We start from the raw sequence: 25,201 nt of genomic DNA on the forward strand, positions 1-25,201 counted from the left end.
GGCCTGGACATGCACTGGCTTGAGCAGGGGGACCTTGTGTGCGCTGCAGGATTTTAATCCATGACGGCGTAGTGTGTTACTAATGGTTTTCTTTGAGACTGTGGTCCCAGCTCTCTTTAGGTCATTGACCAGATCCTGCCGTGTAGTTCTGGGCTGATCCCTCACCTTCCTCATGATCATTGATGCCCCACAAGGTGAGATCTTGCATGGAGGCCCAGACAGAGGGAGATTGACCGTCATCTTGAACTTCTTCCATTTTCTAATAATTGCGCCAACAGTTGTTGCCTTCTCACCAAGCTGCTTGTCTATTGTCCTGTAGCCCATCCCAGCCTTGTGCAGGTCTACAATTTTATCCCTGATGTCCTTACACAGCTCTCTGGTCTTGGCCATTGTGGAGAGGTTGGAGTCTGTTTGATTGAGTGTGTGGACAGGTGTCTTTTATACAGGTAACGGGTTCAAACAGGTGCAGTTAATACAGGTAATGAGTGGAGAACAGGAGGGCTTCTTAAAGAAAAACGAACAGGTCTATGAGAGCCGGAATTCTTACTGGTTGGTAGGTGATCAAATACTTATGTCATGCAATAAAATGCAAATGAATTATTTAAAAATCATACACTGTGATTTTCTGGATTTATGTATATGTATAAATACTGTGCTGTGCATATATATATATAAAAATGTTTTGCAATACTGTGACCAACCTGGACCCTTGCCCCAAACTACAATTGAATATATATATATATATATATATATATATATATATGTATACTGAATATAAAAAGATAAACAAATGCAGTTCAGAACATATGTATGCAGTATGTTTCTCCAAAACCATAAGTGCCATTGATTTCAGGCTGCTCTTCCCTTTGGCTCACTGCACTTCACGTTCCAACATGTTCATACACATGGAAAAGAGTAGATGGAAAGGCAGCAGTTGGTGTAAAGTGGGCAAGGCAGGAAGCAACAGTTCCAACATTTGAAAATTTGCATCCACAGAGCAAACACATTGAACAGTACATCAATCAGGGAGAGTCTATCCTGAGGCTGAGAAGTTGTGAGGAATAAATAATACATCCCATGAATATTAAGGGATTATATTCATTCTGAATATTAAGACCAAATGAAATAAACATGACAACTGTTGTAAAAAATGAAAAAGAAATGATAGAGGGTGTAAGGACTTGGATAGTGTTGCATTTGTCTGGGTGAGATAAAGATGAAATGCAGTAGTTAGAGATGTTTAAAAATAATAATAATCTCATGTTCTCATTTAATTATCCTTCGCATTCTTAAAAATGTTTACTATATAAGATTACAGAACACAAGAATCTGATTGTGCATAACACTATCAATGCCTGTTTTAATACAATAGAAAATACCAGACCTCAATAACTGAATAAGGAGACAGAGTGTGTTCTCCTGACAACATCAGTGGGTCCCTTACGACAATGATCTGTTTAAAATGGATCCTACTAACAAGGCTTTAATATCTGGGCCCTGTTTCTCAATGATCTGTTTACAATGGATCCTACAAACAAGGCTTTAATATCTGGGCCCTGTTTCTCAATGATCTGTTTACAATGGATCCTACAAACAAGGCTTTAATATCTGGGCCCTGTTTCTCAATGATCTGTTTACAATGGATCCTACTAACAAGGGTTTAATATCTGGGCCTTGTTTCTCAATGATCTGTTTACAGTGGATCCTACAAACAAGGCTTTAATATCTGGGCCCTGTTTCTCAATTATCTGTTTACAGTGGATCCTACTAATAAGGCTTTAATATCTGGGCCCTGTTTCTCAATGATCTGTTTACAGTGGATCCTACTAACAAGGGTTTAATATCTGGGCCTTGTTTCTCAATGATCTGTTTACAATGGATCCTACAAACAAGGCTTTAATATCTGGTCCTTGTTTCTCAATTATCTGTTTACAGTGGATCCTACTAACAAGGCTTTAATATCTAGGCCCTGTTTCTCAATGATCTGTTTACAGTGGATCCTACTAACAAGGCTTTAATATCTGGGCCCTGTTTCTCAATGATCTGTTTACAATGGATCCTACTTACAAGGCTTTAATATCTGGGCCCTGTTTCTCAATGATCTGTTTACAATGGATCCTACTAACAAGGCTTTAATATCTGGGCTCTGTTTCTCAATGATCTGTTTACAATGGATCCTACTAACAAGGCTTTAATATTTTTTTTGAGTAACTTTAGAATTACAATGATTGTACCAGATGCATTGTTATTTATGTGCCAACTTGAGACAACTCTTGCTAAGTGTGTCATTAGACTTGTGTCAATACTAATGAAATCAAAGCAGAAGTAGTTTGAAATCCTCTCGGTTCAGCTTTCTCCACTCAACTCTTACATTAACATAAAAATCATTCCACAATACGTATGACAGATTGGTCCTAGAGAGATATTACCACCTATGGCTATAAATAAGCTATTCTACGTATTATGCTTAGGTAGGCTTCCCAATATGCACTAAATCACAGATTGTACTCATCACTGCACACATGTTGTCACACATCAGGATATCTATTGCAGCCATACTCATGCACTTTTGATAAAACCATTGGTTTAAGTTATTGGCGTGAAAGGCTAATCGCTTCTGTCATATACCAACCTGGCATAGATGTCCACAATGCTGGTGGAAAAATCTATTATAGCACCAAATTACGAATTAACCTATTAGGCACTCTAAACATTACCCAATTATAATTTCCCAGTCAAACAGGTGCATCACCATATTTTGGTAAATTACGATTCAATGGATATAAAAAGTCTACACAACCCTGTTAAAATGCCAGGTTCTTGTGACAAAGATAAATCATGTCAGAACTTTTTCCACCTTTTATGTCCACTGTATATTTTAGCCCATAATCCAACAGATCTGGGATGATTGTCTTAGCCCATAACCCAACAAATCTGGGATGAGACTGAACAGGCTATTGGCAGAATGAATGTACCACCATCAATGCCATCATGTCAGCACAGACAATCATCTTTGCGGAACATTTATGTCACTTTATAGAAGCCATGATTTTTGCATTAGGTAAGACCATGGCCTATAAAAGAATGACAGACATCCGACTAACTAGATAGCCAATTTGAACACCTAGTATGTAGCATGATAGGTTATAATTATCCTATTGTTTTCTTGACCTAAGCTATTAGCATTAACGTTATCGTCAATTCCGTTTCTGCAAAAACATATTCTAACAGCGGATGTAACAGACAATATATTGTGCATACATTACAGATCTCCCCGGATTGAAGGATGTAGATGCACATTTCTAGCCACCTTGCCTACCTTAAGCATTGGTGCATTATTCAAGTAGCCCAGCTTATGCATTTGGAACCTGTTGTGAAAATTCTTGAACTGATGTATATTTGATATGGTATGTATGAATAGGACCTAGAGTTGAAGAGGTTACCCATGTGGGGGAGGATAGCTTGCCCCTTGTGTGAAGCCTAGGTATTGACAGAACTTAGGGAATTAGTCTTATTGACACGACAGCTGGGCAGCAATTTACCACACCCCTTTTAACTGTAATAAATACGGACTGTTCATGTATCTACTTTAGAGACTCCTCAGATGACTGTTTTTGTGTTTGACGCGTCTCAAGTGTTTGACGCGTCTCTCTATTTGCAAATAAACTGTTAATTGTGCAAGAGAATTTTGTCTCTGTCCTTACTCCTTTAAAAGTTCTGATTGATGAAATTGCCATCACAGTTTGGGAGCTCGTCCTTGGTTCCTTAACCTGGTGTCTCGTAATCATTTCCTAGCGGGTTAACCGTGCACGGCCAGAGACTGGGTCCCGGGGCCTAAATCCTTAAACTGGAACCCGGCGTTTTCGCAATGCTTAGGTTTGATGGGTTAGTGCGGCGGTAGATCTTTGCCTGTCTCTCGTCTTTATGATGGGCCGGCAAGGATTGTGTCTGATGTTTATGATGTTTGGACATGTGAACAACTGTACCTTTGTAGGAGTAGGTTTTCCGGTTAATGGTGTTTTCATTCAGTGACGGATGTGTGGCCTGCCGGGCAGATGGACGAGGTAACGTATGGAAGTTGCAGAAGGTGTAATATGAGGTTGTTTGGAAGGCGTAGGCTACGGTATGTAGAAAGTGGTGACTGTGGGTTAGCAGTGAGACGTCCTCGGATTGAATTGCAGCGACACAGGGGGAGCGAACCTGTTGCCGACAGCTGGGAGGTTAACCGTTAAGTATCCGTGTTGTGGGACACGACCACTTGTTACACTCAGGGGCCCTCACAGATTTTGTCAGGCTCTATGTCCACCATTTTAAGAGACTTTAGGGATTGCTCCTGTCAAATGCCAAAGTTGTTGGTCAGCTTGTGGTTTGGCGAAGTTGAATATGCGCGCGCCGTTTGTGCTTGTTCTGTATGATATCGTGGCCCGAGTCCCGGGCATTTGTCGATATCTAGTTGTGGTCGACACCTAGTAAATGCATTTTTCTATTTTGGTATTCCCTGTGCACAAGGGAACCGATTGGCTGCATTGTGTATTCCTTGGTGGAATATTTGTGTATTTGTTTGTGATTGTTGTTAACCTGGAGGTGTTGCCTTAGACAGGTTTTGCTTTGTTGGGTGAATGCACTCATTGCGTCGTTGTTGTGATTCTTTGGCGGGGCCCACTCTTTCGGCTTTTGCCTTAGTGCCAAATCCGCGAAATTGAACTTTGCCTTTTAGTGTTGTGCTGGTGGCTGGCACACGTGGAGGTATTCGCCTGATAACTTAGGATTGTGTAGGAGAATAATGTCCAAAATGTTATTAGAGGGATAGCTTGGAAATTGGTACAATGATGCTTCTCTAATTTGGTGGAATATTGTGTTTCTCTCTCCTTGTATGGAGTAGATTGCAGAACATGGCATTAGTCTTTAATGTTAAGAAAACACACTGTTTTCCATGAAGACTGGATTCTTTATGTAGTCATGGCCTGCAACAGAGGGTCAAATGGACACAGCCCGTTTATTCCCTGACTAGCGGAAGCCCGTAAAATTAGACGTCTATTTTAAATGTTGAGTTTGGTTAAGTCATGTAGTTTCACTTTGTTTGTATTTACCATGATAACTGGGATAATACTTGAGTTTTCAGACCTACGCCTGATGCTCGTTACTGGCGTTTACATTTTAACCTGGTAAACTGACAAATGGGGTAGATTGATGTGACTGTATTTAGAGATCTAGGTTGGAGTATCCTGGGGATCACTCCCTGATTGTTCCTTGATTTTAGTGATTTCATGCATCTGTTCTCTGTTAGCTTGGCCTTTCTTGATATTTTTTCCCCCTACTGTTGCTGTGTTGATAAGATAAGCAATTTTTTTTTACAAACAGCAACAATATTAGATGGGCAGAGCAATAACTCTGAACCTTCAGTTAACGTGGGATATCAGCTAGGTTGGGCGCATGACGTCTCTTACTACAGACAGTCTGAAGATAATGTCATGTTTTTGTGTGTAAACTTTCCTTGGCTCCAGGAAGGGGGGCAGACCCCCTGGGTTGGCCTTTACCAACCTTTCCCCTCAAATCAAACTAGCTTAGCACTAAGGGTTACATTCGAGGGTTCTGCCTGTTCTCACCTGTGGTAATTTCCCCAACATGAGTATGTTCAGTTTTGTGTTAATCAAATGTTAAGAGGAAGCTACATGTATTCTCCTTTCAATAGCTTAATGTCAAAATGTATGGTTTTGAAACCTACTTGTAGTGAGGGTAGAGACCTACAGTCATCCACCATTGTTAATAACTAGAACAATCTTGATGTCTGTGCATGAAATAAGCATGAAACTTGTGGGTTTGATTTTGGCTGATCACCACTATTTTGAATAACATAGACATACATCTAAGTTGGGAAAATTCCCTAAACTTTAGGATGTTAATTCGAGTCATGATGTTAGTGTTGTCTCAACTTGGTTTGGCCATTGCCTGTGGAAATGCACATATTCATGTACTTATTTGGGAGTTTCACTGGGTGAGACCACTTTGTTTATGGGTTAGATGGTTTATAATTCCTTCACACGAGCGAACGTGTGGCACATTTGTTGTTTTGATTTGGTTTATGGATGTTGGGTTTTTGTCATTTAAAATTTTGTTTTTGATGGATATTCGGTTTTGCGACTTTTTACTGAATGAATGTTAGATGAATCCCAACAATCGATTTTCTGCTTTCACGCATGGAGTCGTTTTCCGTTGACTCTGTCGTGAAAGCAGTGGGGAGGAATGAAATGATTATCTATAATGGAAAATACTTGAAATTAAAGTTCAAAGCGAATTAAATAGGTATTTAAACAGTTACATGAAGAATTTAGTTTTTCTGTTTCCACAGTTATAACAGATAATTGGCATCTGTTAAAATCAGCATCCCTTAGTGTCCATTCACAGTGTTTGTCTAATTTGGGTTTTGGAAAGAAAGTTTGTTTTATACAAAATGTAACATGATTATGGTTGAGTAGAATACATCTTACCATTTTGATTTGTTTTAGCTAAGAAAGAACTAATTTGATGGGATGAATAAGTGACTCTGAGAATGTTACTGTTCGGTTTGTGTGATATTTCATTAGAAGTAATCATATTAATCTCATGCATTATGGAGTAAGTGGGTAAAATGGTGCAGGGAGCACATTTTTGGTTATTCCTTACATGTTTACTAAGTTTTGCTATGTTTTAATTGATACTGAGAAAGTAAGTTCTATTCTAGAAGAAGGTTTAACATTGTAGAGAGGTACAGACCTCCTGGAGTGCTCAACTCACTCAACCAGCAGCTTTCCATATAGAAGGGCTGAAATGTGTTTTATACAATGACCTAACATAGCAATTATTGTACTTGGTGCCTTGATAAAGAACACAATGGAAGAAGATAGTAACTATTGGATTAGCGACCAGTAACCTTTTATTTAGATTACGTGGACTACAAATAGATGCTAACAGCTATTGTGGAAATTTAACGGATGAAATTTCAGGGCCATGACAGCCTGATGTAATAGATCAACTTGGAAAAGGGCAATTGTTTAACAAACTGCACACATAGGTTATAAACAAAACCTATGTCTGCAATCTGGGCTGGTTATAATGCAGAAATGTCGACCTGAGAAGAGCTCTAATCAGCTAAATATCTCAAATCACCTGCAAATGTTTCCTAAGTATGTTAACTTAAGCACTCCATACTTGGTCGGGGCTCCTTTTGCATGAATTACTGCATCAATCTGGCGTGGCATGGATGCAATCAGCCTGTGGCACGGCTGAGGTGTTATGGAAGCCCAAGTTGCTTTGATAGCGGCCTTCAGCTCTGGTGTATACCATTTGCCTCTTGACAATACCCCATAGATTCTCTATGGTTAGGCAAGTCGGCTGGCCAAACAACCACATTAATACCATGGGCAGCAAACAAGTTACCAGTTGTTTTGGCACTGTGGGCAGGTGCCAAGTCCGGCTAGAAAAGGAACTCAGCACCTCCATACAGCTTGTCAGCAGATGGAAGCATGAAGTGCTCTAAAATCTCCTGGTAGGGGTGGCTTTGAGTCTGGACTTGTGGAAACTTCACCCTGGACTTCAAGAAACTCCTCACTCTTCCTCCAGACTCTGGGACTGTGATTTCCAAATTAAATGCAAAATGTACTTTCATCTGAAGAGAAGACTTTGGACCTCTGAATAACGGTCCAATTATTGTTCTCCTTCGCCCAGGTAAGAAGCTTCTGATACTGTCTCTGGTTCAGGAGTGGCTTGACACTAGAAATGCAACACTTGTAGCCCCTTTCCTGGACTGTGCAATGTTGGCTCTGGATGCACTGACTCCAGCCTCAGTCTACTCCTTGTGAAGTTCACCCACGTTTTTGAATCGGCTATTCTTGAAAATCCTCTCAAGGCTGCGGTCATCCCTGTTGCTTGTGCACCTTTTCCTACCACACTTTTCCCTTCCAGTCAACTTTCCATGAATATGCTTTGAAACAGCACTCTGCAAACAGCCAGCCCTTTCAGCAATGACCTTCTGTGGCTTACCCTCCTTGTGGAGGGTGTCAATGAGTGTCTTCTGGACAACTGTCAAGTCAGCAGTTTTCCCCATGATACTGGTTGTGTGTACTGAAGGCTCAGGGAGTAAATTAGCTGATGTAAATGTTTTATTCTAATATTTTGAGACACTAGATTTTTTATTTCCATGAGCTGTCATGGATAGTCAAAATCATCAAGATTGAAACAAAAAAGGCTTGAAATGTTTCACTTTATGTGTAATGTATCTAGAATATATGAATGTGCAACTTTTTGATTTGAATAATGGAAAGAAATGAACTTTTCACAATATAAAATGTTTTGAGATGCACCTGTATAATGTAAAATGCAAATAAAAACAGAATGAAATGATGTGCAAATAATGTATCCCTCTATTTAATTGTAAATAGTAAAAAGACAACATACTACATTTTTAAACTGAGAAATGTTATTGTTTTTGGAAAAATACATGCCCATTTTGAATTCGATGTCAGCAACACAGTGTTTACCACCGTGTTGCATCACCTCTTCTTTTAACAACACTCTGTAAGAGTTTAGGAAACTAGGGAGACCAATTGCTGTAGTTTTGAAAGTGAAATGTATTCCCATTCTTGCTTGATCTAGGATTTCAGCTGCTAAACAGTTCAGGGTCTCCATTGTCATATTTTTTGTTTCATATTGGGCCAAATGTTTTCAATGGGTGACAGGTCTGGACTGTAGGCAGGCCTGTTCAGCACCCAGACTCTTTTACTACGGAGTCATGCTGAAATGAGCAAGGCCTTCCCTGAAAAATATGTTTCAGGGAAATTCTTGATGGCAGCATTTGTTGCTTCAAAACCTGTATATACTGTTCAGCATTAACGGTGCCTGCATCCATGATTCTCAAAAATATTTTTTTACTTCGCTTTAGTCCATCTTAAATGAGCTCAGGTCCAAAGAAGGCGGCGGCAGTTCTGGATCTGTAACGTCTGGGGTTTTCCTTGTTATTTGTCCTTTCCTTGTTATCGTTCTTATGTTTTGGATGTTGCATTCTTAGATCCTTTATTTTCTTCATTGGGCTTTATGGTTTTGTTTTGTGCTTTTTAGTGTTTCTTAGTTGTTTTGAACATAGACCTCTTCCCTGTATTAGTCCTAATGAGTTTCACCTGTGATTCTGTTTACCTGCTCTCGTTTGGTTACTATATAGGTCAGTTATTTTGTAGCTCCTTTGTGAGGTTCTGATTGTCTTTCATTCATACTGAGCCTTTTATTTAGCATTCTGCTTTTGAAGCCTAGCATTGTTGATATCCCGTGTTCTGACCCCAGCTTTGTTACCTGCCTACTTCAATTTAGTCTTGTGATTTTGTATAGTTCGCCTCTCGATCTGACGTGCCGGTTTGGACCCCTTGTCTGACAATTAAATTCTGCTTTTTGCCTTGCCCTTGCTTGGAAGTGCCAACTGCCAATAAAACTACCAATGCTTCATGTTTGGAACCTGCAACCCATCTCTCTACGACTCATTCATTACAGGATCTTGTTTATGTATGGTCACTTCTTTGCATGGTAGAGTTTCAACTTGCATTTGTGGATGCAACGATGAACAGTGTTAAAAAAAAATTGTTTCGGAAATGTTCCTGAGCCCATGCAGTGATTTCCACTAAAGAATCATGTCTGTTTTTAATGCAGTGCCACCTGAGGGCCCAAAGATCACGGCCATCCAATATTGGTTTTCGGTCCTGTCCCTTGGATACAGAGATTTCTCTGGAATATCTGAATCGTTTAAAGATATTATGTACTGTAGATGAGGAGTTCCCCAAACTCTTTGCAGTTTTACATTGTGATACGTAGTGATAAGTACTTGTGATTTCATTTTCAAGAAACAACAAAATGTCTCAGTTTCAACATTTTATGTTGTCTTTGTACTATTTTCTATTGAATATAGGGTTTAACACCAAGAGTGTCAAATGCCTACGTGAATTGGTGTTTGAGTTTGCAAATAAAATAAAACTGTCATTTTGAAAGATACACCCTCCACACATGACTTTTCCTAAATAGGCGTATATTAAATTTTTCCACTGCCAGAATTAGAAACTCACAAAACTTTTTATAGACTATTTACCTTGAATGAACTTACAAATGAAATACAAGATTTCCATGACCATTCAAAAACTTAATTAGGCAGTTATTGAAACATCATACAAACCATATAGGCTACTTATCACATATGATTGTTTTTCAATAGGAGATTCAGCTTATTGTGTAGGCTAATTCATCAAATGTAAATCTAAAATGTAAATCTACAAATGTATAATGCAAAATAATTATTCACCAAACAAAATACCAAGGATACTGTTTACTAGTCACCAATTACCAATTCAACAAACATATTACACATCCTACGACTCCACATCCTACGAATTTTATCTGCTTATTTTACTGAAGATTAATATTCTACAAATGTATTAGGCTAAATAATTATTCACAAAATGAAATATCAACGATATTATTTACCACTAGAGCTGTGCACCACTTGAGCTGTGCATTAAAATCAACTCCATTTACCAATGCCAGTTGTTATTTTCTACAAATAAATACTCTAAATGACAATATTTTTATTTGGAATTTGGGAGTAATGTTGTCAGTAGTTATATAGAATAAAACAAAACTGTTCATTTTACTCAAACATATACCTAAAACCAGAGAAACTGATAATTTAACAGCGTGATTATCAGTTTCAGAGCTTAATTTCTTCCAGAGCTTTGTGATTTGTGATTTCAGTATTCCCTCCTTTTTTTCAGCAGAATACTGAAATCACAAATCCGGTCTCGATGAACTAAATCTATTATTAGGTTCACAACCTTTACTGTACATTGTGTAATGAGTTGAGAGCAAAATTACGTAACAACGGTCCATGGAAATGACCGAACTTCATCACAGCAACTCATAATGTGACTCAGTAGTGTGTATGGCCCCCAGGTGCCATAATGGACTCCTGATAACTCCTGGTGCTCCTTATGAGACAGCAGATGAAGTCCTGGGGGATCTCCTCCCAGGGCATCAGTGAGCTCCTGGACATTGTTGTGCTACTTGGCGGCATCGGATGCACCGATACACCAATAATGTTGCAGGTAGCATAAGCATAAGTGTCTCCAGACTCTTTTCATGCCTGTCACACTGTGATGAGCAGGTGTGAACCTCAATTCTGGTGATCTCTGGCGAATGGCAATCGAGTTGCACGGTGCTTAGCTGTGAGCAAAGCTCCGACTAGAGGACATTGTGCCCTCATGCCACCCTTATGCAGTCTGTAACCGACTGCTGGAGGTCTTTTTGTAGGGCTCTGGCAGTGCTCTCCTCGTGTAACACCCTGTCTCCTGGTATCTCCTCCATGATCTTGAGACAGTATTGACAGAGACAGCAAACCTTCTTGCGACGGCACATATGGATGTGCCTTCCTGGAGGAGCTGGACTACCTGTGCAACCTGAATGGGTAGCAGGTGCCGCCTCATGCTACCAGTATTGACAAGGGCACTAGCAAAACTCAAAACTAGAGAAGAATCAATCAAGAAGGTTAAGGAGAGAGCAATTGTCTGTGTCCACCACCTGCAAAATCATTCCCTTTTTGGGGGTTGTCCTGCTTTTGCCTCTCAAATGCACCTGTGGTCACTTTCATTTGGACCAAAATAGGTTACACTGATTCACAATCGCTTATGCTTCGTAACTGGACAGATTGATATCCCTGAAGTTTAAATGACTAGGGGTTATACTGTGATGATTACCTGTTCTCTTAATTGTTTTGAGCAGTATGTATATACACTCACCTAAAGGATTATTAGGAACACCTGTTCAACTTCTCATTATCTAATCAACCAATCACATGGCAGTTGCTTCAATGCATTTAGGGGTGTGGTCCTGGTCAAGACAATCTCCTGAACTCCAAACTGAATGTCAGAATGGGAAAGAAAGGTGATTTAAGCAATTTTGAGCGTGGCATGGTTGTTGGTGCCAGACGGGCCGGTCTGAGTATTTCACAATCTGCTCAGTTACTGGGATTTTCACGCACAACCATTTCTAGGGTTTACAAAGAATGGTGTGAAAAGGGAAAAACATCCAGTATGCGGCAGTTCTGTGGGCGAAAATGCCTTGTTGATGCTAGAGGTCAGAGGAGAATGGGCCGACTGATTCAAGCTGATAGAAGAGCAACTTTGACTGAAATAACCACTCGTTACAACCAAGGTATGCAGCAAAGCATTTGTGAAGCCACAACATGCATAACCTTGAGGTGGATGGGCTACAACAGCAGAAGACCCCACCGGGTACCACTCATCTCCACTACAAATAGGAAAAAGAGGCTACAATTTGCACAAGCCCACCAAAATTGGACAGTTGAAGACTGGAATAATGTTGCCTGGTCTGATGAGTCTCGATTTCTGTTGAGACATTCAGATGGTAGAGTCAGAATTTGGCGTGAACAGAATGAGAACATGGATCTATCATGCCTTGTTACCACTGTGCAGGCTGGTGGTGGTGGTGTAATGGTGTGGGGGATGTTTTCTTGGCACACTTTAGGCCCCTTAGTGCAAATTGTGCATCGTTTAAATGCCACGGCCTACCTGAGCATTGTTTCTGACCATGTCCATCTTTTTATGACCACCATGTACCCATTCTCTGATGGCTACTCCCAGCAGGATAATGCACCATGTCACAAAGTTCGAAAAATTTCAAATTGGTTTCTTGAACATGACAAAAGAGCCAGAAGAGGACTGGTCACCCCTCTGAGCCTGGGTCCTCTCTAGGTTTCTTCCTAAAATTCGACCTTAGGAAGTTTTTCCTAGCCACTGAAATTCAACACTACTGTTGTTTGCTCCTTGGGGTTTAAGGCCGGGTGTCTCTGTAAAGCACTTTGTGACAACTGCTGTTGTAAAAAGGGCTTCATAAATAAATTTGATTGATTGATTGACAATGAGTTCACTGTACTGAAATGGCCCCCACAGTCACCAGATCTCAACCCAATAGAGCATCTTTGGGATGTGGTGGAACAGGAGCTTCGTGCCCTGGATGTGCATCCCACAAATCTCCATCAACTGCAAGATGCTATCCTATCAATATGGGCCAACATTTCTAAAGAATGCTTTCAGCACCTTGTTGAATCAATGCCACGTAGAATTAAGGCAGTTCTGAAGGCGAAAGGGCTCAAACAGTATTAGTATGGTGTTCCTAATAATCCTTTAGGTGAGTGTATATACATATTCTTTCTTCATCTTTTTTTACGAAGTGTGAGAACATTTTCACCAACAACCTGGGAGCAAATAGCGTTTACTCACTTGCTAATGGACAGAACGATCAATTTTTCAGATGCTTTAACTAATAGGCTACCCTGCTGCCCATGATAATGGTTTTGTTTCCACACACCAATGTACTTTGATGGAAAATGTTCAGAGGATTTCAGAACATGTAATATTGAATCCAGGCGTTTTAAAAGTAATGTCGATGAGTCTTGTGGTGTTGTCAAATAACAATAATTACACACTACTGCTAGTCCTTGTTGTAGCCCCTAAATTTTAGACCTACAGACTGATGTGATGTATTCCACCATGATTGTCACAGTGTGTTTAATCCCATTCAGACCAATGTAATTTTAAAGGAGAAAAACTTTTCCAACTGGTCCTCCAGTTAGATGCACAAGCCACAAAACGAGTGCTTTGATCACTTGTGTTCACCATGGATTCAAGATATGAAGCAATAACTACATTATTAAGTGAGAATGTCTGCAAAGTCCGCCTATAGCTTGTCTATGTAATGTTTGCATATATGCTAGCTAGTCAATTAGAACAATATTTCAGCCAAGCTCTATTGTTTGAATGACCTACACAAACATCATTAACCCAAAAGAAACACATCATATGGCTGGATGACTTGGTCAAATCAAGACAGGTGACAGACTACCAACAACGTTGTGTAATCCTCTGCTACAAACAACAACTGGATCTGACAAAAGACATGCTTACTGTTAACTCATTTTATAATGCTTGTATGTGTGGAAATGAAGGCTAGATTATTAAAAACTGGTGGTAAATTACTTTTTCTGACTATAAGAGCATGCAGGTCCATTTGTGTTAAGTATCTTTAAGTAAGACAGTTTTGGATCACGTCTACCAAAGTAAAAAAAATGTAGTGGCCAATAGGGATTTAGTAACCAGATGTAATTTGTGCAAAGTTTACATTTTGGCAAATTTTACCAGGAGCCTACCAGAAAAGCTAGCAACTAGTTGCAAAGTGCACTAGTATGGCAAAAATGTGTCAGAAATTGCACATAGTTGCATAGCTCCACATCAAGATTGATAATGTATTGATTTCAGTAAGATGGATGTAGCCTATTTATTTTAATGCAATCTTCTGTTTTCATTCAAAGCAAATGCCTTGTTTGTGTGAAACATTTGCAAATACTTTGGCAACTCGTACTAGTTATTGGTGGTCAAAGTCTATTATAAATGTTGATCTTACAATAATTGTAATAAAGACTAGAATAAATGTACACAAAGTCAAAAAAGCATCTAACAAAAGTTTAAACAAGTAGATTACTCTTGGTGTTGTGCAATGGTTAAGAGCCACATTACCAAGAAGACTTCAGTAAATGACTCAGTAACTAAACCTACACCATAATATGAAAATGCTACAAATGTTTGGGGAAATACAGCCCTGTGCAATTAAAGCAAACCAATTTTCCTTAAAAGCAAAAACATTTTGAAATCCTAAAAACAGCATTAGGAGTATATGTAATTGTGACATATGTCAGGGTACATACAGAATTCCACACGATGTGCCAATTTTACAGCTTTTATCCCTCATGAGTATAGTTCTTCTGGATCAGAGAGTGCTAAAAGACCATAATGTAAATGCATCAGAAACCTTTTTTTACTGGTGAATCCAACTTTTCAGCTTGGACACACTGCACTACTGTGCACTATTTTCCCCCTCCATATTATAAGGAAGTCGCTGTAAATTCTATTTTATTTGGTTGTAAAAATTATAGGTACTTTGTCAGTAATGTGGGGTGCTGCGGGAGTAAGGAACCAGGCGCAGGCGAAATGTGGTTGGTTTTGGTTTTTAATAAAACAAATACCACGCACGACCAAACAACAAAAGTAAATGGCTGACTTCAGCAGCAAAAACGACTGTACATAAGGTTCTAAAGACTTACATGTAACAGCAACACACGCACGCACGCACACGCGTGCACACGCGTGCACACGCGCACGCACGCACACGCGTGCACACGCGCACACGCGCACACGCGCACACGCGCACACACACGCACAACGACATCCAATGACGACGACAACACTGATCCACTGTGTGGGGAGCAGAGGGGAAACATTTAAACACATACTAATGAGTAGATAGGGACCTGATGTGCATGATTAAGACATGTGACAAAACAAGTTCGGGATGTGTTCATATGTGATGGGAAGTGAGAGTGTATGGAACGGTGGCGTTGCTGCTCACCGTACCGTGACACACTTATGGTTTTGGAGGAAAACAATTGTGTATCTTAGAGCTTGGGGACTATTTGATGTTGAATGTTCTGGCTCCCATTTCATTATCTCAACTTACCAAGGCTCCAGCAAAATAATAAAAGGTCATAGTGTCAAACACTTTAACAGAAAACCTTCGATACGCTTCTGTGGAAGAAGATGGTATTGATTGATGCGTATCGCCATATAATTAATTCTTAGTGATATAACAAATTTCATTCATTTAATTTGCACATGGATAGATTTTTTTATTTTTAGCAAAACTGACCTTGCACCAATTCACTATCACATATCATATGATCCTATAAATGTCCCCTTTTCTTATGGAATTCATTCAATGTTTTAATTATTTCGGCACTGATTTCACAGTCTAATCATCTCTAAAAAACTGATAATTATCAGGGACTGATTTGGCAATGTTGACATGAAGCTCATCTCTACTCCAACAAATTGCAGGATACACTCTAATAATATCAGCGGCCCCAGTCCTCTGGAACCGTACCATTCAATCATCATGTGGAGTTAATTAAGCTACACCAAGAGTAATAAAGAAGACAGATGACGCCCGCTCATAGACGCACGCCTTACTATGTGACAACAACCCAAGACTGGTAAGGTCAGGAATGGGCAATTGATGAAACTGCCATTGTATCTCCCTACAGTGACAGTGGAGTTTGAAACCCTACGGATTCAAATGATTCCTACTCAGTAGTACGACTGAGCCGGGCCAAGGGACAAAACAAATGGCCCATGAGGGATGGGGACAGCTTTGCCCTCCACCATGGGGCCTCAGAATTCAATCTGAAGAAGCCATCACTCACTTCAGTGTTGTCATGTGAGGTTGTGCAATAACTGGAGGAGCAGTAGGGACCATTGAGTTTCTCTTAATCTATAAGAAAAGAGCTAAACAGTCTGTCAGTTAAACACACCAAGGCTATCTTTGTCATATTGTACTGTAATTTGTCTTTCATAATGTTTTGCAAAGATTTTGACATTAGGATAATAATTATTATATATGCTGAGAACTGGCTATGCTTCCCATACTGTATAAAACATTATTTTTATAAATCACTTAGAAAACTTTTAGACATAATGTATCAGTCCCAGAGATGGGAAATTCTGTAAATTCCTCTGATCTATACTGAGGTAAGTATTCTTGCACCTTATTTGCGGAATTATGTTCAAAATGTTAATAAACGTTATGTGTTGGCTCCTCTAGAGCAGTTCGGTAAGCTGACGAACTGATTTCTAATGAAATAACAATTTTTATTTTATTAATTTTTTAAGATTGCATTTCTGTAATTCATGTTTCATCTGCAAGAGAGAATGTGGACCAATAGGATTCCCCAATGAAATAAAGGCTAAAAGACTAAATAAAAAAAGTGTATTTACTCACTATAATGCAACTGCTGCTCAGACACTTTGAGGTAATTTAAAATACAGTCATTTAAATGACATTCAGACATTAATACGATATTCAATTCACACTATCAATGATCAACTCCCGCTGTACCCAAGGAACAACACCCGCATGTTTGGCAAGTCAGCTGACCTGGAAGTCGTATGGACTCATTATGTGGTTTACCTGGTAACTAACATAGTAGTCTTCAATGAAGTACTATGGCTGGAACAAGCGCTATTGTTGGATATATTCCTGCTGTTTCCCAATTACAAAATGTTCTGTCTGATTTGGATTGGAGCTAGAAGGACAAAATCCCCCCTCATTCAACTCCGATTCAGATTGAGTGACATTGACAATAGTCCTCAGTGAAGTCACAGTGAGTGTCTCTGGGAAGAATGTTTCACGTTCCCTCAGAAGGTGACATGCAACAAATTCCATTTTCACCTCTTAACACTATTCCCGATGCATATCTGGCCTCAAGTTTTGTTCCTCTAAATAAAACTATCATGGTGCAAAAACACTCTTTAACTGGACACCTTAGAGAGGGTGTCCTGTGTTACATACCGTAGATGCAGTATGTGAAACATCCAACCCGGGGGAAAGTAACGGAGAGTTAGTTGTGTGGGAGAAGTGAAACTTCCCGTTTCACCTCCAGCAGGATTAAGATCTGAACTCTGGCAGAGCGTGGAGTCAGAGTACCGCTGCGCTACCAACGGAAACATTTCCATGTTGATCATTTTATCAGATGGGACTCCAGGCACTATCGCAAGTCCCACTGACGTCTTTTATATGCTGGCTAGTACTTTTGATCAGAGGGAACAAGAGATAGTTAGTGACTTACATGCAAAGGTTAGACTGGCCTCCCGGCTCACAATGGTCCCAAAAGAGTTGGAGGCGAGGCACTGATATGTTCCAGCGTCCTGGTCTTTGTTCAAATGGCTGATCCTAAGGTTGCCTCCAGACAGGCTGTAGTGGGAGCCTGATTTTGGAGTGATTGCAGTGCCATTCAGTTTCCACCTAGAAACAAAATGAATAAGGACTTAGATCCAGAACATTTCAAAAGGAATATGAAAATCGCACCTTTAAAGAATACTTTCAGTGTATACATCCTTAATCGATTTTAATAAAATATGAATAGGTTTTAGATAACTTAACGAAAAAATCCCTCTAAAAACACTTTTATAAGTAGCAAAGCTCAAAGTACCAAAAGGTGCAGGTCTGCAGAGGCAGAAAGGACAACACAAAACCTTGTCTCTAATGTCATTAATTAAATTAATGCAACTCAAGACGATTTCAAAAGACGTCGCTTCACCCTACATATCCATGGCATATGTACGGAAACCGATTAGGGTCGTAAATACTGAAATTGGATTTGAACTCCATTCTACTGTAGATCACGTACATTTTGGACAGGATTACATTTTGACAAATACAAAAATGCTGATTATACCTTAAACTGATTAAATCCTTTTCAATAAAAGGATGAAGGGGTCAGGTGAGGCCCTAAACCGTGCCCTGAAGCTTAGCATTCATCTAGCCAGTGAACCACACTGACGTCCAGCGCGCCACAGAGCCGAGTAGACCCCCCCCCCCACCACCACCAAGAATACACAGCCTCCGTAGCAATCCATCTTGCTAGACACCCAGTCAAACAGCATAAAAATGCAGCTTAATCATTACGGTGCAGCAATTAAAACTAATGGCAAGCACCATGCATTCTGCACTTTTGCATTCTACACCAGGCTAGGAGATTATCATTGCCGGTAGAGGTGATCAGTGAAGGGTATAATTCACTTCTGAAGACAGCATATTCCTCAATCCCTCCACACAGAGCAGAACGGCCATTTACGATACCAAGACCGAATACCAGACACGGAGGTATGAACCCACATTTTCCACATCGTATTGACAACGAAACGCTTTGATAAGTGTAGGTGATTATCAACACTTATGTCCGGGAAAAAAAAGGGGGAAAAAAAAGGGGGCATTTCATAGATGGGTAAGCCTGATAGGTATTCTTAATGACTTTATTGGGAAATGGCCGATGCAAATCATGATTAGGGGTCCAAGGCGATTAGTCGCTGATTATGTCTTTGGAGTGAGGAGAATAATTGATTGCCTTTATGGATTCCAAACAGCTCAACAAATAGGTTAAATTTGTCAAGGCATTTCTAAGAATATCTCCATTAAGTTGGTGTAGCACTGCTTCACCAAATGCATCTTTTTCTGGATGAGGCCTAATATAAAGACAAAAACGAATAAACAGACCTCTATAAAATGAAAAAACCATTACATTCAATATAAATTTGTTTCTGTGTTTTGTTCTCTTTCATTTAAGAAACTGCTCACTACATCAAGTCCCTATATTCAAACTGTGGCTTTTCTTTTAGTGACTATAAAGTGGGGAGGAGTTAGGTTCAACTTATTGTTCTTCTGCAATGGCGATAACTACTAAACAAAAAAAACACCTTAGTCGGATGTTATAGATTATTGTTTGAGTAACAAAAATGTATTTCACAAAAAAATACACAATTACAAACATTTCCCTGTGGCTTTCTTCTTATGTACAGAATAAAACATGGCCGCACCGTTAAATACATAGTGGTTATGGGGCTAGCACTGCTTGTACAAACAACATCTTCATAGACATGCCTTTAAGTACTTTGCAGGCTAGTGCTGCAGACACTGTGGATATATAATGGTTCATATTCATTAACATGCCTTCTCCAAACCAGCCTTACAGTCAATACACAAGTCCCCGGTCTCTAGAGCCTCATTACTCCCCACACACACATACACACACACATGCACACGCACACACATACATACACAAAGTATGAAGGTCCTTACCGACTGTCTTAAAAGGCAACTCCAGCCATTCACTAACTTCCAATGCAAGAAAAACAAGTAGAAACATTAATATTTCACTGCACAGTAGTGAGTCTAGCCTAAGACTGAGCCTTTCAAAGACGAGAACCTGAAATTGATAGGAAGAGAACAGTTTCTAACAAGAACCTAGATATCCCAGAGAAAAAGGTCATCATCGGCTATGATATGAGCTAGGCAATTATGTATGTTGTTACTAAGTGCTATTTTTGTTTCAGGGAGAAAAAAAAATCCATAAAAAAAACTAAAGAAGCTTATTCATCATTTGTGTATTATCATTCAACAGAGACAGTGAGGAACACATCCACAATGAAAGAGCTCAATAGAGCCAAGGAATTTGAATATCACATGCCTGTAAATTATTTTACTGACAGTTTTCATTTCATCTCTTATTCGCGTCTCTCTAAGACATTAAGAGAGAGCAAATTGGGCCAGAGAAAATATCTTGAGTGATGCACTGTATGTGAGTGTGTTATCTAGTTACAAATCACAACGACTGCAGAGTTTACTAGCCTTCAAAAGAAGATCACTGTCAATCCATCAACATCCGGCACCCTCTAATTTTCACATGCAGTGCATGTGTCTTAAGAAAAAGAAATGACAGATTGAAAATTGCTAGTTTTGGAGTGTCAGAGTATTTTTGTAGCAGGAAGGGGTGTATCGGATGAGCGATCCATTCTGACTGTTATGGTAAAATCAGAAAACACACAATTCCACTTGTTTTGAGGTCGGTATTAAGCTCCATAAAGTGCGTTCTGCAGAAAGGAAATAAGTGAGTCAGGTCAAGACACTACGATGACAATCCACGGTCTCGTCGGCAGACATCCACCTGGCGATGACTCTTGTGCAGTACTGAGATGGCTAATATCACAGTTACAACACATGGAGCAATACATCAAATCAAGTCTAGGTACATGTCTCAGATAATCTAATAATGTCATTTACCCTCACTCATTCTAAAGGGGCACACTGAAACAGCAGCTCTGTCTGTTAATCACATACTTCATGCAATCGTGTTCCAACCAGATGACCATATAGCACCATAATCCCATGCCATCTGGCTAACAACTTCCTAGAATGTTCCACTGCCTGTTCGTTCCCTTTAGCCTTCTGCATGGAACTTTTATTTAGGGTAAAAACAAACAGACCCAGCAGCAGAGAACGAGAATCACTCTGTCCAGGGTAAATATTCTCTTAAAAGCTTTATGCTTGTAGGGACACACACACACACACAATGTTTTCAAGCGGAGGATGAGTCACGTTAAATGCCCAACCTGTTTGGTCACCAGTCACCAGTGTACGACTGTGTGACGGGCAGTTAATGAACTTTGAAGTTGATTTAGTCAGCAGCTGCCCACAGGAAGACAGTCAGTAAGTCAGGCCAGCAGCCGATCCATGCCCAGGCTTTGTGTTTTCTCTGCTAGGAGTGTACAGTGACCTTGACAGGAAACAGCTGATTAGGTCATCCTTTAAGCTGGCTCAGTCCCAAGTATTAAATGTACCAATCCTTCTAAATCTCACCCCAGCTATTTCAGCGAGCAAACGTGATTGATTTGAACCTTGTAGCTGCCAGAGATACAACATACTAACCTTTCAATAGACTAATGAACCGTGCGGACGAAGAGAGAATCGGCCTCAATACTTTTGAACACACCGGATATCACCAGAGGAATTCATTGTTCTGTAACTCCTGTACGTGTTTTCAGTTAAAGAAATCAAAAGTGGGCAAGAAAATGTTTTATAAGGTATAAAATATATTTGTGTCATTTGATTTCGGTAATCAGCGGGTTACAATAGAATAAAAATGAAAATAAAGTGTAATGACCGATCACAACAGTACGGGCAGAGGCTGACGTAGGCGGGAGACACGAGCGGTGTCCAAACTCACCGGTAAAGAGGAGGCGGACTTCCCTGGGCCTCGCAGCTGAACATCACCTCCCTGTTGCTCTCCTGGGAATCCACAGGGAAAACGATGCTGCCGGGCTGCTTGGTGAACGCCAGGCTCTGCAGCAGGCTCTCTGTAGAGGACAAGCAGGAGACGACAACACTCAGCGCCCACTCAGACTCGGACACCAAACCTGCTTGCAAAACAGGCAATTAGTCAGAGGCAGCGAACAGGCCAAACCTGGTAAAGCCATTAGAGGGCCAAACCACAAGCAGACCAAACATATCAATTCGCCCAACCTGTCACGGCACTGCCGCACATGGACAAGAATTATCGCAGGTGTGACGTGTCTTCAGAAGCTATTTAGACGGTAATGGGATAGCTCCTGATTTATACACGGCAACGGTCGGGACGCATTTTTATACGGCTTTGTCAGCTTGCGTCCTGTTTACGTTTTTTCTCTGAGTGCTATTGGAGAAGTTGCATCCCTGCAGACGTTAAAGCAATTAGTCGTGCGGTTAGCCTACCTCGACTGTGGTTTGTATTCTCTCAGTGAAATGACACACAGAACGGAAGTCTCCATTACTCTGTGGGCCGCCGGGAATCCAATTGGCTATCTGCTCATGACTTAACAAAAGCCTTTAGTGTCAGTAAGCAACGGCATAAAGGATAAGTGACAGCTTTTGTAACCCTCTTACCTTTGGCCTAGAATATGATTAGATGTGATTCAAGGGTTACACACCACATTACCCTGACAATCTCCAGCTATTTTCACTGTAGGTTGTGGAAAAAGCAGACTTATACTCTAACTAGATCCATCAAGACGCGACTGTAGACTGTGGAGTGTCTGTGGAGTCATTCTGAAACAAACAACAGCAAATGGTCTATTAAAGATCTGCCTGTGGCTAAAAGATATTCACAACAGTTCTTTGGAAAGTTTAAAACATCAAAGGTCAGTGTTCCTGTTTAATTGAGGCAGGTTGGATATCGCCTCCACAATGGAAACCCAGGCCACTTATTTATTCTCCACAATAGGAAAGCTGTTTAGCAGCGGGATGTATTAATGCTACATTGTGGAGTAAATAATAAAGCGACTGAAAACACAAAGATTTGCATTACTCAATGCAATGTTTAAATGAGCTACAAGATCCAAAATATCATACTGGGGAATGTACATACTGTGTTTGTGGCTATAGCATTTGTACAACTCTCATTAAAGGCAAAATGTCTAAAAAGTCTTGATTTTGATTTCCTGTGAAGAATGGTATTTCCCCCAAAGTACACTTACACATACACAACCTTTTTGAATGGCGTAAAGGTGCTAGAAATCTCTGGACTTTTATCTTAGTTTTTTTCAAGACTAGAGAACACATTGGACTTCATTATCCCCCATACAGAATCTTTATAGCTTTTAGTCACACTTCAGACCACTGGTGTTTAATGGGATTTAATTTGGAAAAACTGCAATTTCAAACATGTGGTCAATTAACAATTTCTTTAATTGTGGATTTTGATGTGCACCTTTCTGGTTTGCGGCCAAAATATCCTGGTACTGGGTAAAGTTCATCATGCTGTTGACCTTAACAAGGGCCCCAGGATCAGTGGAAGCCAAATAACCACATGACATTTAATATCCACCCCCAAATTCCACAGTTGGTAATGGTGTTCTTTTCAACTCATACATTCCAATTTCAACTCCAAAATGACTACTGGTGTGGCTAAAGAGCTAGATTTAAACGTGTATAGATTTCAAAACAGCATCGGATTGGAACTGATGTTAAGGGTGACAGTATGTGAAAATACCTCCCCCCCATTCTCATTTTTGTGTTTAAAATGAGAATGCATGAGCAGAAAGAAACAATACATAATGTTAGAAATTAATAATATATCTCATCACTAGGGTTGTTTATTTTACACACCCTATTTTCCACCATTGTTCAATTTTAACAAAACTAATGATATATTTTATAGTTAAAAGGTTAAACCCTTGAATTAAAGCAGTGGTTGGAGATGGTTCAGGGATCAGGACCTGATCTGAATAACTATTTCACTTGGATTCCTTTCCTTTTTTATGTCCCTCGTACTTGCCAACTGGCTGAACCAAAGTACACAGACTGTGGGCACAAGCTCGGTAGTATTTTCAATTACATTGTAATAACAGTGTAACTATGAGTTATTACTGTTAACTCCAATACGTTTTACAGTGCAATCACATAATGTAACAGTATTTTAATGGAAGTGTTAGTTAATAAAGAAATAGGCCTTTCTGAGTTTTACATTAAAAGCCTAATAGTTTTCAACATGATCTTACTTAGTTCTACAAAAATTATAACACATTGCAGTCTCGTTTTGAAATGACATTGCATGCACAAGCCAGGTACATGCTTGGCAAACATGCTTCATATGGCTTTATAGTAACAGAAAGTGAAAAGTACATTCTTTTTTTAAACCAAATGATACACCAACACAATAGTAATTTTCAAACAGATGGGCTTTCCCAGTCACTGACATATTTAATTCAACAGGCATCACCAGGAGTTGGACACAGATCTGATAAAAGCATGAGAACGAGGAATTTGTAATCACAGGTATAATATTGCCAAATATTATGTTTCATAAAACAAATTTACATTTCAGTAATTTAGCAGACGACGCTCTCTAGAGCTTCTGACACTGAATGCATTCATCTTAACCCTAGAATCAATAGTAAACATGACACCCCTAGAATGCATATGCCCAGTCGAAATTCCCCCGACAATGTAATATCTGTCTTTTATGTATATGGGTCTAAGACAGTATCTGTTTTGTGGAAGATAATACTTTTGAGTGGTGATTTGGACCTTTCAGTGTCAATGCCATTGTTTTAAACATCATTGTTTGAAATGTTTTTAGTTGCTTTTCAACAGTTTGATGTGAATTTCAGTTGGGTATGCTTTGGTTTTAATCAAATGAAAGAAAAATAGGAAAAAACATGTTTCGTTTTCTAAATAGGGCCCTATGCGTTACAACAGGCTATGCCTCTGTTATGAAAGTCAATGTCAGATCCAACCATGTTGACACTTTTAAGTCGTCCACAAGAGCTGCTGGAAAGTGACAATTTGGCGCATGTTGTTAATGATGCACATCATATTTTCCAACCTCGACCAACTACGGGCATGTGAGCTCATAACACAAGTAAGTAACCCATCCTGGCACATGGACTGGTAAACAGCAATTAAATTAACAACAAGGGTTGAAATGGACAACAAGGGTTGAAATGGACAACAAGGGTTCAAATGGACAACAAGCGTTGGAATGGACAACAAGGGTTCAAATGAACAATGAGGATTCAAATGGACAATGAGGATTCAAATGCACAACGAGGGTTGAAATGGACAACAAGGGTTGAAATGGACAACAAGGGTTGAAATGGACAACAAGGGTTGAAATGGACAATGTGGGTTCAAATGGACAACGAGGGTTCAAATAGTCAACAAGGGTGCAATGTGACAGTAGGATTGGCTTAACGCA

General features: G+C 39.7%; 1 protein-coding gene across 6 annotated transcripts in view; it reads right to left on the minus strand.

Annotated features, from left to right (window-relative positions):
• cntn4 (contactin 4) overlaps positions 1 to 25,201 on the minus strand; it is a 176,126-nt gene that overhangs the window by 97,238 nt on the left and 53,687 nt on the right. For all 6 annotated transcript variants that reach the window (XM_029113738.2, XM_029113735.2, XM_029113736.2 and 3 more), the window contains 2 exons: positions 21,695 to 21,824; positions 17,762 to 17,937 (listed from right to left, as the gene is read on the minus strand). In XM_029113738.2, the coding sequence (XP_028969571.2) occupies positions 17,762 to 17,937; positions 21,695 to 21,824 (306 nt within the window). The remainder of the gene's footprint in view (positions 1 to 17,761; positions 17,938 to 21,694; positions 21,825 to 25,201) is intronic.

The sequence above is a fragment of the Esox lucius genome, chromosome 17, assembly GCF_011004845.1.
Source record: "Esox lucius isolate fEsoLuc1 chromosome 17, fEsoLuc1.pri, whole genome shotgun sequence".
NCBI lineage: Eukaryota > Metazoa > Chordata > Actinopteri > Esociformes > Esocidae > Esox > Esox lucius.